The sequence below is a fragment of the Chrysochloris asiatica genome, unplaced genomic scaffold (assembly GCF_000296735.1).
Source record: "Chrysochloris asiatica unplaced genomic scaffold, ChrAsi1.0 scaffold00046, whole genome shotgun sequence".
Lineage (NCBI taxonomy): Eukaryota > Metazoa > Chordata > Mammalia > Afrosoricida > Chrysochloridae > Chrysochloris > Chrysochloris asiatica.
The window spans coordinates 4558833-4572141 of record NW_006408564.1 but is presented as its reverse complement, the minus strand read 5'-3'; the positions used below and the strand labels follow the sequence as shown (position 1 = coordinate 4572141).

General features: G+C 38.6%; 1 protein-coding gene across 1 annotated transcript in view; it reads left to right on the top strand.

Annotated features, from left to right (window-relative positions):
- The window catches only part of ERC2 (ELKS/RAB6-interacting/CAST family member 2), a 1669968-nt gene that overhangs the window by 918547 nt on the left and 738112 nt on the right, over positions 1-13309 (top strand). Inside the window, exon 13 of the mRNA XM_006862059.1 lies at positions 8313-8448. Within this exon, the coding sequence (XP_006862121.1) occupies positions 8313-8448 (136 nt within the window). The remainder of the gene's footprint in view (positions 1-8312; positions 8449-13309) is intronic.

Genomic DNA, 13309 nt, shown 5'->3' with positions numbered 1-13309 from the left:
TAATAGGTGCCCATTAAGCAATGATTCCCTCACCCTCCCTGCCCTGGTAACCACTAATAAATTTTGGTCTCTGCTTATTTACCTACTTCTTATAAGTGTTATCTTGGTTATCTAGTGTTGCCATAATGGAAATGCTTCCAAGAGGTGGCTTTAGCAAACAGGACTTTATTATTTCGTAGCTGTTAAGTGCCATTGAGTCAATTATGACCTATAGTGACCCTGGGTTTCCTAGGAGCAGCTGACGAGTTTGAACCACCGACCTTTCTAGTCAAATGACTTTGCATCTGATGCATTAGCCCCCAGTACCACGCCAGGATTCCATTTCACAGTATAGGAGGCTAAAAGTCCAAATTCTAGGTGCCAGCTTTAGGGATCACTATCTCTGTCAGCGCTGGGGGAAGGCCTTTTTCTCCTTTCAATTTCTGGAGGTCCAGTGTTCTTTGGAGGTCTCCATGTATCTTGGCATCAATCCTCCCTTGGGCCTATAAGGTTCCCAGCAAAGGGACCCTGGGTCCAAAGGACATGCTCTGCTCCCAGCTCTTCTTTTTTGCTAGTAATCCTTCCTTCTCCTTTCTGCTAGTTTATTTTATCTCTTGTATATCTAAGTCCTGGGATGGCACTTCAGGATAATGTACTAGACTTCAAAATTAATTTGATTTATAAGGTCGGTGGATAATGTACTAGACTGCAAAATTAATTTGATTTATAGGGTCGGTGGTTCAAATGCACCAGCTGCTCCTGGAAAAACCTTTGGAGGGTCATTATGAGTGGAAATTGTCTCAAGAATACTGAACAACAACATATCTCAAAAGAGATTGGCTCAAGATACCTAATCTTATAGATTTCATCTTACCTCATTAACATACTACTTCTAGTCCTGTCTAACAATGCAGAAGGGAGGATTTGCAACTCAGGCTAATTATATCAGATCACAGGATACAGGGTTATTATATAATACTGAGAATCATGGTCCAGTCAAGTTGACATATATTTTGAGGGGACACAATTCACTCCATTACAAGGGGAATTATACAATATTGTCCTTTTTCTGACTGATTTATGTTCCTCATTGTGATGTTTTCAAGGTTCATCTATGTTGTAGTATATTTTGTTTATCCATTCATTTCTTGGTAGACAGGTTTTTGCCACATGTTCTCACTTTAATTAAAGAGACTGTTGAGTAAAAATAGTGGGACTCTGTTCGTTCTGGCACTCGTTGTTTATATGGTAGCGGTTGACCTTGGTAGTTGTTGGTCAGTTTTGATATAATCCAAGCTGGTCACTAGATTTTGAAAACTAAAGTGACTTGCTTTATGACAAGAGTATTTTTAAAGGTCAAATTAAGGGGAACATTGAAAACTCATCCAACCACTGTACTTTACTCCTCATAACTGCTTTTATCTTTTAAAAAATTGTGTCTTGAATATATTTTTAATGATGCTTTCTTGGAAAAACAATTCACTCCTAAGAAACATGAAGCAAGTCTAGAGAACTGCTGGAAGAGCCGCAGGGGTGGAAGTTTGTGAAGTGTCATCTGGGGCTTTCCTTCTGAGGTGGCACTGCCCTGGCCGGACTTTGCCTTCTGTTCCCCAGGGGTTCTGTGTTCCAGAGACAGTTGAGAATGACACTGACTTTAACTCACTAATTTATTCAGTGTGCTTACTAATGCAGGTGGGGAGAATGTGGGCACTGATGGGTCACTTACACATTTTATTCTTGGAAATGTTGATACTGTTATTAGGAAAGTCACTATCATCCTTCCTTTAGCAAGAATTTAGGGATACTTCTCTTCTCCAAGGATCCAAGTTTTAAATTTCACAACTTCTCTGTTTCTCTCTCTGCTCCTTTCATCTTGGAAACTGTGGTAGCCTTAGGGCTTCCTGGATAGAGCAGCTGAGAAAGGGGTTGCCTAATAGATGATGTCTGCTCACTCTTTGGCACCTCCATCCCATCGATTCCTACTGTAGCCTCAGCAATTCTGCTTTTGTCTTGGGCTTTCGTGTGAAGTTTTTTTGGAAAGAAAGGGTTCTACTGCCAGAAATGCATTTGGAAACCATGACACTCCTGCAGGGGAGTGCCCATACTCTGTATGTATCTACTGATTTGGTCTGCTACAAGTTGCTTACCTTCTTCACCTTTCTCTTCACTGCTCTTGGTATTACCACTCAAAGCTCAGAGTTTCTCTTTAAATCATTGGTGTCTTAAAATAACTAGCATATATGTATAAAGAATGATTGGAGAATGCTGAAGATTGGCCTGTATCGCAATATTTGAACTCCCATTTCCCACTTTAAAAACAAACACATATGAAGGTTTACAAAGCAGATCGCCAGTCTTACATTTAAAAAAATCATATACTTCATCTAAATGATTGCAGTCCACTCAGTGATATGTCGCTTCTCCCTCTTTTGCCTGGCTTTCTTGTTTCCATTCCTTTCCTTTTCCACCCTTCTGAATTTTGTCCTTGGGTGAATGCTGCCCTTTGACTGGTTGACCATTTATGGTGTGTGTCCCTTACTAGTGTTTTTCCCCATATACACCTATCAATTGCTTGGCTAAAAATTGAGGCATGGGGGGAATTTAGTTCTAAACCTGAAGGGTAAACAAGGGCCATGTTTGTTAATTTAGGAAATATTTAAGGAACACATGGCTTTCTAATTTTTTTTTTTCTTTTTGAATTTTGTGAAATTTTCTCACATAAAGGTCTGTATTTTCAGCCTACTACCAAGAATGTTGTGGATGTTCTTTAAATAGTAAGGGGTTTCAAAATGTTTGTGGAAAAATGGAATTGAAAGATAATGGAATTTTTCCAGGAGCTTTTTGAAGCGCCTTTGTATGTAAATGATGTTTGTAATACTAATATATTTGTCACTATACAGGGTCTCTGTGGGTCAGAATCGACTTGACAGCACTTAACAACAAAAAACAAGTTAGTCTGAGCTGTGGAAATACTATATCTTTGTTCAGTTAGGAAGCAAGAGGTCCTACTAACATCTTTATAATGACCAAAGATAATCTTCTAAAAAATGGATGAGCATGTTGCCTTGAGCCAGTAGTTTCATATGTACACATTACCTTTTTGGATAGAAACAGGAAATACCAGTCAAAACTTATCAAGTAGAAAAACTGATCAAGGAGGTGATTAGTCTCTTTTACCAGATAGCCTCTGAATGCCTCCAGGAATATTTAATCACTCACATATTAAGTTGATACTGTAAATATTCATAAGGAACTAAAGTGTTCAGCATATTTTTACAAATAGGATGCCCAATCGATTTTTCAACTTACTAGAGAATCTCTTCTACCACTTGTCTGTCAGTTTGTCATACTGTGGTGACTTGCTGTGATTCTGAAAGCTATACCACCAGTATTTTAAATACCACCCATGGTGGACAGGTTTCAGATGAGCTTCCAGACGAAGACAGATTAGGAAGAAAGAGTGACAAACTAATTCCAAATATTTAGTCACTGAAAACCTTATGAATAGCAGAGAAACACTGTAAGATATATAGTGCCAGAAAATGAGCCCCTCATGTTGGAAGGCACTCAAAATGTGACTAGGGAAGAGCTGCCTCCTCAAAGTAGAGTTGACCGTGATGATGCGAATGGAGTAAAGACCACAGGGACCTTCATTTGCTGATGGTGCACAACTCAATATGAAGAGAAACAGTTGTAAAAATCCATTGAAAATCGGAACATGGACTATACAATGTATGAATCTGGGAAAACTGGAAGTTGTCAAAAATGAAATGGAACGCATAAAAATCAATATCTTAGGCATTGGTGAGCTGAAATGGACTGGTGTTGGCTATTTTGAATCTGATGACCACATGGTTTACTATGTTGGAAATGACAAATTGAAGAGGAATGGTGTTGCATTCATTGTCTAAAAGAACATATCCAGATCAGTCATTAGGTAAACACCGTCTGTGATAGGATAATATCCATTCACTACAGGGAAGCCCAGTTAATTCAACTGTTATTCAAATGTATGCACCAACCACTAAAGCCAGTGAGTATGAAATAGAAGAATTCTACCAAATTCTTCAATCTGAAGTTGATCAAACTTGTAATCAAGATGTATTACTCATTACTGGTGATTGGAATGCAAAGGTTGGGAGCAAAGAGGAAGGACCAGTAGTTGGAAAATATGGCCTTGGTGATAGAAATGATGCTGGGGAACGCATGATAGAATTCTGCAAAACCAATGATATGTCCATTTCAAATACCTTCTTTAGACAGCGTAAGAGATGACTATAGACGTGGACCTCACCAGATGGAATACATAGAAATCAAATTAACTACATCAGCAGAAAGAGACAATGGAAAAGCTCCATATTATTCAGTCAAAACAAGGCAATAATAAGCAGGCAATAAAGTATAAGGGAAATCCAGCATAAGAGATAAAGAAGGACATTATCTCTTGATTGAAGGGTCACTTGAAAAAGATGACATAACAATAATGAATACCTATGCTCCCAATTTGTCATTTTGTCACAAGTCGATAGAAATGATGCTGGAGAACGCATGATAGAATTCTGCAAAACCATTGATTTGTACATTTCAAATACCTTCTTTAGACAGCATAGCAGGTGACTGTACACATGGATGTCGCCAGATGGAATACATAGAAATCAAATTGATTACATCTGTGGAAAGAGACAATGGAAAAGTTCCATATCATCAGTGAAAACAAGGCCAGGGGCAGACTGTGGAACAGACCGTCAATTACTCTATGCAAATTCAAACTGAAGCTGAAGAAAATGAAAACAAGTCCATGAGAGCCAAAAATGACCTTGAATATATCCCACTTGAATTTAGAGATCATCTGAAGAAAAGATTTGATACATTAAACACTAAAGAACCGAAGACCAGAAGAGTTATGGGATGACATCAAGAATATCATACATGAAGAAAGCAAAAAGTCATTAAGAACACAAGAGAAAAAGAAAAGGTCAAAATGGATGTCAGAAGAGACATTGAAACTTGCTCTCCAGCATAGAGATGCTAAAGCAAATGGAAGAAATGAGGAGGTCTAAGAGCTGAACAGAAAATGTCAAAGATCAGCTTGAGAAGATAAAGCCAATATTACAACAAAATGTGCAAAGATCTGGAATCAGAAAACCAAAAAGGAAGAACACGCTCAACATTTCTCAAGCTGAGGGAACTGAAGAAAAAATTCAAGCCTTATCTTTTGCTATTGAAAGATTCTCTGGGCAAATTATTGAATGATGCAGAAAGCATCAAGAGATGGAAGGGATACACAGAGTCAATGTACCAAAAGGAAATGGTTAATGTTCAACAGTTTCAATAGGTAGCATATGATCAAGGGCCAATGATACTGAAGGAGGAATTCCAAGGTGCACTGAAGGAATTGGCAAAGAACAAGGCACCAGGAGTTGATGGAATAAAAATTGAAATCTTTCAAGAAAGTGAGGCGGCACAGGCGGCACTCACTCATCTCTGCCAAGAAATTTGGAAGATAACTATCAGGCTGACTGATTGGAAGAGATCCATATTTATACCCATTCCAAAGATACATGACCCAATGGAATGCAGAGATCATCAGACAATCTCTTTGATATCCCATGCGAGTAAAATTTTACTAAAGATAATACAGAAATGGCTGCAAGCATACATTGACAGACAACTTCCAGAGGTTCAAGCCAGATTCAGAAGAGGCCATGGTACAAGGGATATCATTGCTGATGTGTGACGGATCTTGGCTGAAAGCAGAGAATATCAGAAAGATGTTTACTTGTGCTTTATTGACTATGCAAAGGCTTTTGATTGTGTGGATCATGACAAGCTATGGACAACATTGCAAAGTATGAGTATTCCAGAACACTTAATTGTGCTCATGAGAAATCTGTACCTGCACCAAAAGGCAGTTGTTCAAACAGAACATGGGAACACTGAATGGTTTAAAATTAAAAAGGTGTGCAACAAGGTTGTATTCTTTCACCATACTTATTCAACCTGTATGCTGAGCAAATAATACAAGAAGCTGGGCTATATGCAGAAAAACATGGCAACAGGATTGGAGGAATACTCATTAACAACCTGTGATATGCAGATGATACAACCTTGCTTGCTGAAAGTGAAAAGGACTTAAAACATTTACTGATGAAGATCAAAGAGCACAGCCTTCAGTATGGATTACATCTCAATGTAAAGAAAACAAAAATCCTTACCACTTGACCAATAAACAACATTCTTATCAATAGAGAAAATATTGAAGTTGCCAAGGACTTCATTTTCTTGGATCAGCTATCAACAGTCACAGAAGAGCAGTCAGGAAACCAAATGACGTATTGCAATTGGCAAATCTGCTGCACAAGACCTTTTTAAAGTGTTGAAGAGCAAAGATGTCAGCTTGAGGAGTAAGGTGCGCCTGACTCAAGCCATGTTATTTTCAATAACCTCATATGTATGCGAAAGGTGGACAGTGAATAAGGAAGACTGTAGAAGAATTGATGCTTTTGAGTTATGGTGTTGGAGGAGAATATTGAAAGTGTCATGGGCTGCCAAAAGAACCAATAGATCCATTTTGGAAGGAGTGCGGCCAGAGTGCTCTTTGGAGGCCAAGATGGCCAAACTTCGCCTCTCATACTTTGGACATATTGTCAGGAGGGACCAGTCGCTGGAGAAAGATTTCATGTTTGGTAAGGTGGAGGGACAGAGAAAGAGAGAAAGACCTCCAACGAGATGGATTGGCCAAGTGGCAGCATTGGTGGACTTAAGCATGGCAACAGTAGTGAGGTTGGCCCAGGATCGGGCAGTGTTTTGTTCAGCTGTTCATAACATCACTATGAGTCTGTCCGACTCGATGGCATCTAACAACAGCAACAACAGAGAATCTTCTGGACTTTGTGTCCTTGTTTAGAAGGGCATATATAATTCTTTGAGATTTAGAAGTGAAAGTTCTTGTTGAGCGTTGTTTTTGTTTGATTTTTAATTGTTGTAATTTGATGCTAGATGTTTTTTATCTAGTTCTCATCTTGTCAATTTTCCATCAAAGCAGTGATTCTCAACATACTTGTTTGGGGACCTAGGGAATAGGGCTACCAGTGTTAACAATGGCTGGGGTAGTGATGCCAGGGAGAAGGCCAAAGAGCTTGGAATGGTCCCTAAACTACTCTGCAACATGCTCCTCCTCTTTTTAGAATCTCTGCCTCCTAGCCTTCTGGCTGCCCTTCTGCCTCCTTATGTGTTTGATTAGATTTATAACAGCTGCCATGGACATGGTTGCCTAAATCTGTGGAATGTTTTGCTAAATGCTTCTGGTGAAATAGTCCTCATTAAGCCTGTACCTCCTTGTTTTTAACCCCTCTTTTATCCACACTCTTTTACCCACTTGATCATTTAATGAACTTGTACTTTGTGATCCTTTAGATTCATTAAGAACTTTTATTCCATGTACCAGGGGTCTTTCATAGCTTTATGATTAGGCAAAGTGTTATCACAATGAATTTGATTGTAGTCTTGTAATTGTTGTATTGTTGTTGTTTTTCCTATTTAATTTAATTTTTGGAGAAAATATACACAGCAAAAGCCATTCCCATTACAGTTTCTAGCAATATTGATCAGTGACGTGGATAATAATTTTTATTTCAAAATCAAAGTAATGGATTCTGTTCTAAGGATAAGAATGTAAATAAGAAGAATAGTAATAAATAGAGCTCAACTTCTTAGAAGTAAATAAATTCCTCATCACAGACTATAAGTCCATGTGAATTCTGGGTCCTGCCTGCCTTTTCAGTCCTGTCACCATACTATACCTCGCTTGCCCTGTGCCAACTTCTCTGTATCCTTTGTTCCTCAAAGTAGTTCAGCTTTTAAAACTTTGTCTTGGGAGTTACACATGCTCTCCTCTCTACTTAAGGAACTCATCTGATGGCCTCTCTCATAGTTGCTTCTATAAGTCTCAACCCTAATCTTCCTTCCCTGACCACTGCATCTAAAGAGACCTTCCCCCACTCTACCACCTGCTGGTATGTACAGTTATCATCCCTCATAGCCAAGATTTGTTTCCTTATACGTTTGAAAACCTGAGTCTTATCTACTTATTTATTTGACTCCTTGGAAGTTGTCTTTCTTTTCTACTAGAGTTGGAACTCTATGAGGGTAAAGCTTATCCTGTTTTCATTACCATACTAGTTCTGGCATGAAGTGACAATCCATATTTGTGGTTGAATGAGTAAAATTGCTGAGATCTCAATTTTTCCTCAAGACATGGTATACTTAGTCCTTTTTGAATCGTATGAGCTCACAGTGGTTGAATGTAACCGAGTTATGCTGACTTTTCTCAGGCATATGAAGGATCAGAATAAGAAGGTTGCCAACCTCAAGCACAATCAACAGATGGAAAAGAAGAAGAATGCCCAGTTACTGGAGGAAGTCCGCAGACGAGAAGACAGTATGGCTGACAACTCACAGCATTTGCAGGTGAGCCCAGCCTTCTCCTCTTTATTCCTGGTAACTGGAGATTGACTGTCTGTGAAATATTGTAAAGTACGCAGAGATGTCAAATTGACTTTTGCTCTGAGTCCGGCATTAGCAATGTATACCCAGGGAACTTGATAGGTCTTTCCCAGGATGAAGCATCGTTTTCAAAATGGTGCCCACGAAAAGCTGATTATGAAGCGCCCTGCACACAGTTGCTTAATTTCTGTGCCTTAACTGCAAAGGTAAGAGCTCCATTTATATAGTTAACAATAAGCTCAATATAAGTTTCTTCTTTTTAGATCTTAATTTAATTTGTTTTTGTTCTTCAAAGGGAAATGTATATATGTTATTGTAGATGCTATTTGAGAAAGGAGGATGCATTAAGTTAATAACCAGCAGTTTATAAAACTTGTTCTGTTGAAAACTCTAAGGCTAGATCATTGTTCCGTCTTTTCCATGGAATATAGTTATTTCTCCATGGAAGGCCCCCATATCTCAGGAACTGACTGACCAGCTGAAAACACCAAGTTTTCCTCGTTAGCCATCCTTATTTTTGGCAAAGCAGCTCTCCCTATGCACTCAATAAAACATTCAAGCTAAAATAGGGCATTTGCTTTGAAGTTCTTTTCTTTATTCCAGTGTATCTTTAAGCAGAATAGTTCAAGTTCTACTTGGCTAGAGTCAATGTTGAATTTGACTTATTAATTAGTGTCTTTGTCCAGTTATATATTAAGTTTCCTCCTAGAAGATAGAAGACACTAGATAGTTGCAGTATGTACTTGTACTTTATTTTTTTTAATTGACAGAAAGAGTAATGAATTTTCCTGAAGTGAACAATACAAGGAAAAGCCTTACCAGCTGCAAATGGGGGTTGCTTAGTCAACAAGAGTTCATTTTTTTTCTGTGTCCTGGAGGTACTTCAGTGATGTCACTCAAGCCCCGTTTGCATTGATGCTTGATTTGGAGTATTTACTGGGCTAGCACAGTACTAGACTCTGGTTCTTTTTGAGTCCTGGGACCACCTATATATGAACCAGTAACTTTTTGAGTCCACAGGTTACTCAGAGCTCTTAGAAGAGCACATCAGAGATATGGGACTTCTGTGAGTCTTAGTTTCCCATCTGTCATATGAGATGTTAAATTGAAGGTTTTAAGATTAATCAAATAATAACTAAAATTGACAGGACATTTTTCACATATTTTTATTGAGCTCAACAATTTTGGTGATTTAGGCATTATTATTGTACATATTTTACAGATGGAGAAACTTGAGTCTCAGAAAAGTTTGAAGTGATATCCATCCTAGGAAGATATGGAGGTAGACCTGGCTGCAAGTCTTCTTGCTTTCAAGAAACTAATGCAGAAGAATATCAGTAGTAGTTGTTAATGGTTTTAGGTGCCATTGAGTTAGTCCTGACTCATATCAGCCCTATATACAACATAACGAAATATTGTCTGGTCCTGTGCTATCCTGACAGTTGTTATGTTTTAACCCATTGTTGATGCCACTGTGTCAGTCCATCTTGTTGGGATTCTTCCTCTTTTTTGTTGTCCCTCTACTTTACCAAGCATGATGTCCATTCTAGGAACTGGTTGGTCCCTCTCTATGGAATGTTTCATTATACTGGGCTCAGCGCTACATACTTGATGATGGTGGTGGTGGTAGGATGCCGTGAAGTCAGTTCCAAATCATAGTGACCCTACACAGGCTTTCTGAGGCTGTAAATCTCTATGGGAGCAGAAAGCCTCATCTTTCTCCCATGGAGCGGCTGGTAGTTTCGAACTGCTGACCTTGAGGTTAGCAGCCCAACTTGTAACCACTACACACCAGAGCTCCATATATATTTTATATAAACTATTATTTGTTACCACTATTCATTAAGAGAATCTGTTGGCTTGCTCAGTTCTCCCGAAGGTGTCCCACAATGTATGGTGATGGAGGTTACCAGCAGCAAGCTTACATTCTAGAAGTGCAATTATCCTGATAGGAAGAGGACAGCTCTTTCTTAGTAAGTCTAGCAAAAGTTCAGTTTTTCTAACATCAGAATTTCCATGCCAGGGTCACATGTTACCCCTGAAGCATAGGGGGCAGTTTCATCTAATTACAATAGATAGAATGGACTATATATCCTTCTACCAGAAAGAGTTGTGTTTTGTCATACAACCACCAGAGGGAATAGAGTAACTACAGTTATCCTATTTGATAGATGCGAAAAAGGAGGTTCAGAACTCAAGTCCCAGATCACTTAGTAAGTGATGTAGCTTAGTCTAAAACCCTGGAGTGACTATCATCAAATTATGAGAGGTCTGTAAAAATAAGAAAATAAGATGAGAAAACTGTGGTAACAAAGCATCATCTTGGAACAGGTGGAATTTGGACTGTATGAGTTTGACATCGGCGGGATGGAAGATGGGGAAAGGCCCTTCAGGTAGATGGAACTGTCAGCAAAGGTACAGAGAGGTTGCATAGTGCAAGACACAGTTAGGGCACAAGACATAATAGACCAGTGGATTGTGGTGGCAGTTTTTCATAAGTAAGAAAATAGCAATACTGTTTTCTTTGTCTATGTGTCTAAGGAGACATCTAGTTATGGAAATCAATGTTTTGTTTTGGTCTCTGAGCTTTTATATAGCATTATTTTTATAAGGGGCCTTGATAATGCCTCATAGACGTATTCATAAAAGATAGCTTGGTCTGGAATTGCTTAGTTACATTCCTGACCACCCCAAATAAAGGATAATATTTGAAATGCAATAAAAAGTAATCACAATTAATTTTGATGAAACTGTGCCTGGTGAAGGTTAATAGAGAGTGAACCTCCCACTTTCCTTGTTTGTTAAGCAGATGTGCTCAGATGTTGTAATTACTGCCTTCTGAACGGAGGACTTTTTACGGCACTGGATTTAAAAAAATATATCGGCACTGGATTTTTTAAAATATCACTGTTTGGAGTTCTTCCTGTTTCTTAGTTAGACTGTTAAGCATTTTAATGTCAGTCTACCAAGATCTGGTTTGTCTGGTTGGTTGGTTAGTTAACTGGTTGGTTAGTTGGTTGGGCTCTAGATACCTACTGGATTTGATTTATTTTACACAAGTATTTTGGCATGGTTGCATGCCCTGACCTTGTGATTTCAACTAGCCTAATAGGTATTAAATCCAGAAATTTTTCAGGTACCAAACTACCTGTAACCTTAACAGCTGTTGGATAAGGCTCCAATAGAGAAATTGAAGACTTTCAAGTCTGTTTGAAATATGGAGACAAAGCTGAGTAAAGATAGAATGACCATATTTCTTGTGTAAGCCTAGACCACAATGGCAGTAGAAAACAACTGGACTGTCTTAGGAAAACCTGGATATAGAGTCATGCTAAGAAATATTTCATAAAACCAATCTTTAATTTAAAAAAAAGTTTTATGGCAGGAAGTTCAAATTCAAGCGCCTTCTGGAGTCAGGCTATTAACATAAATAAGAAACAAGTTTGCATATAAGAAAAATCATGATGTCTGGTTCATTTAGACTGTTTTTACTTTTTGATTGAAATGCATCAGTTAGCCATGAAACAGTAATTCTGTATAACAAATCACCCCCAAATTTAGGGACTTTAAAGCATCAATAGTTTATTCTCACAGATTTATAGGCTTGTGGGGGTAGCCTGGCTGCTCTGGGGTGGGCTTGGCTGAGAGCCTCTGTTTCTCACTGTAGGTCTGTGAAATGACTAGAAGGTTCAGTTACACATATGTTCATTTGAGGCCCAGGATGAAGGGACAGCAGTGATCCAGGAAAGATTCTTCATATGACAATAGCAGAAGTACGAGAGAGCACACATAAACATTTGGGCCTTGTAAGGCTTAGGCTTAGAACCAGCGGTGTGATTTCTACTTCATTTTACTCACCAACAAAGGCAAGGACAGGGGAAGTGCTTTCTACCCTTGAAGAAAGGAAGCCTGAGTGTAATCATCAGGGTTTCTAGAGATCCTTGTGTGTATGTTGTTGTTGTTGTGGAGGTGTTAATGGTGGTAGTGTTTGATGCTAACAAGTTGATTTCTACTCATAGAGACCCCATATGACACAGTAAACCACCCCTTATGATTTTCTTTTTCTTTTTGTTTTCAAACTTTTTATTGTGAATTGAGTCAAGATTTATATCCAAGATAATCAGTTTTACATTCAGCAGATCATATACTTTGTTTACAGCATCTCAGTGATTATATTCCCTCCATGCAACAACATGTATCCTGCTTCCTTTCTCTGGTTTAATTTCCATTCCATGCATCTTCTCATCCTTTATTAACATTGTCTTTAGGTAAATGTTGCCTTTTGATTTTCATTTACTGACTATTTCATGGTGAGCATACCTTACTAGTGTTGCTTGACTAAAAATCGGGCTATGGGACTGAGTTCCTTTCCAGACTTGATAGGTTGTTGAGGGTCATAATCTCAGGTTTCGCTGTGATCTCTTCCTGAGTAGTTGGTTCTGGTACCATCTAGTTCTTTTAGTCCCAGAGTTGTGGAGACCGATGCTCACATGTTATTTAGTCCATTGATTCCAAGCATCTTCAATTCTCATCACTCCTCTTTCTTCACAAATACTCTTCTTTGATGGTCCTAGGGTCCTCTGTTCCTGGAATGTAAGATTAAGCACTCCCTCCTTTATGTTACAAAACTTCTACCTTTGCAGTGTGACAATCATAACAATTACTCACCAGTGAATCAAAAGAATCCTCTCCCCATCTCCTTTAACCAGACCCATCTAGACAAGATGAAGACTATTCAGTGCGGATTTTGCCTTCTCCCACTTTCTCTGGAATTACATTCCCTCTTGAAAACCTGTATGACAGCCACTTCATGCCTTTATAGCCC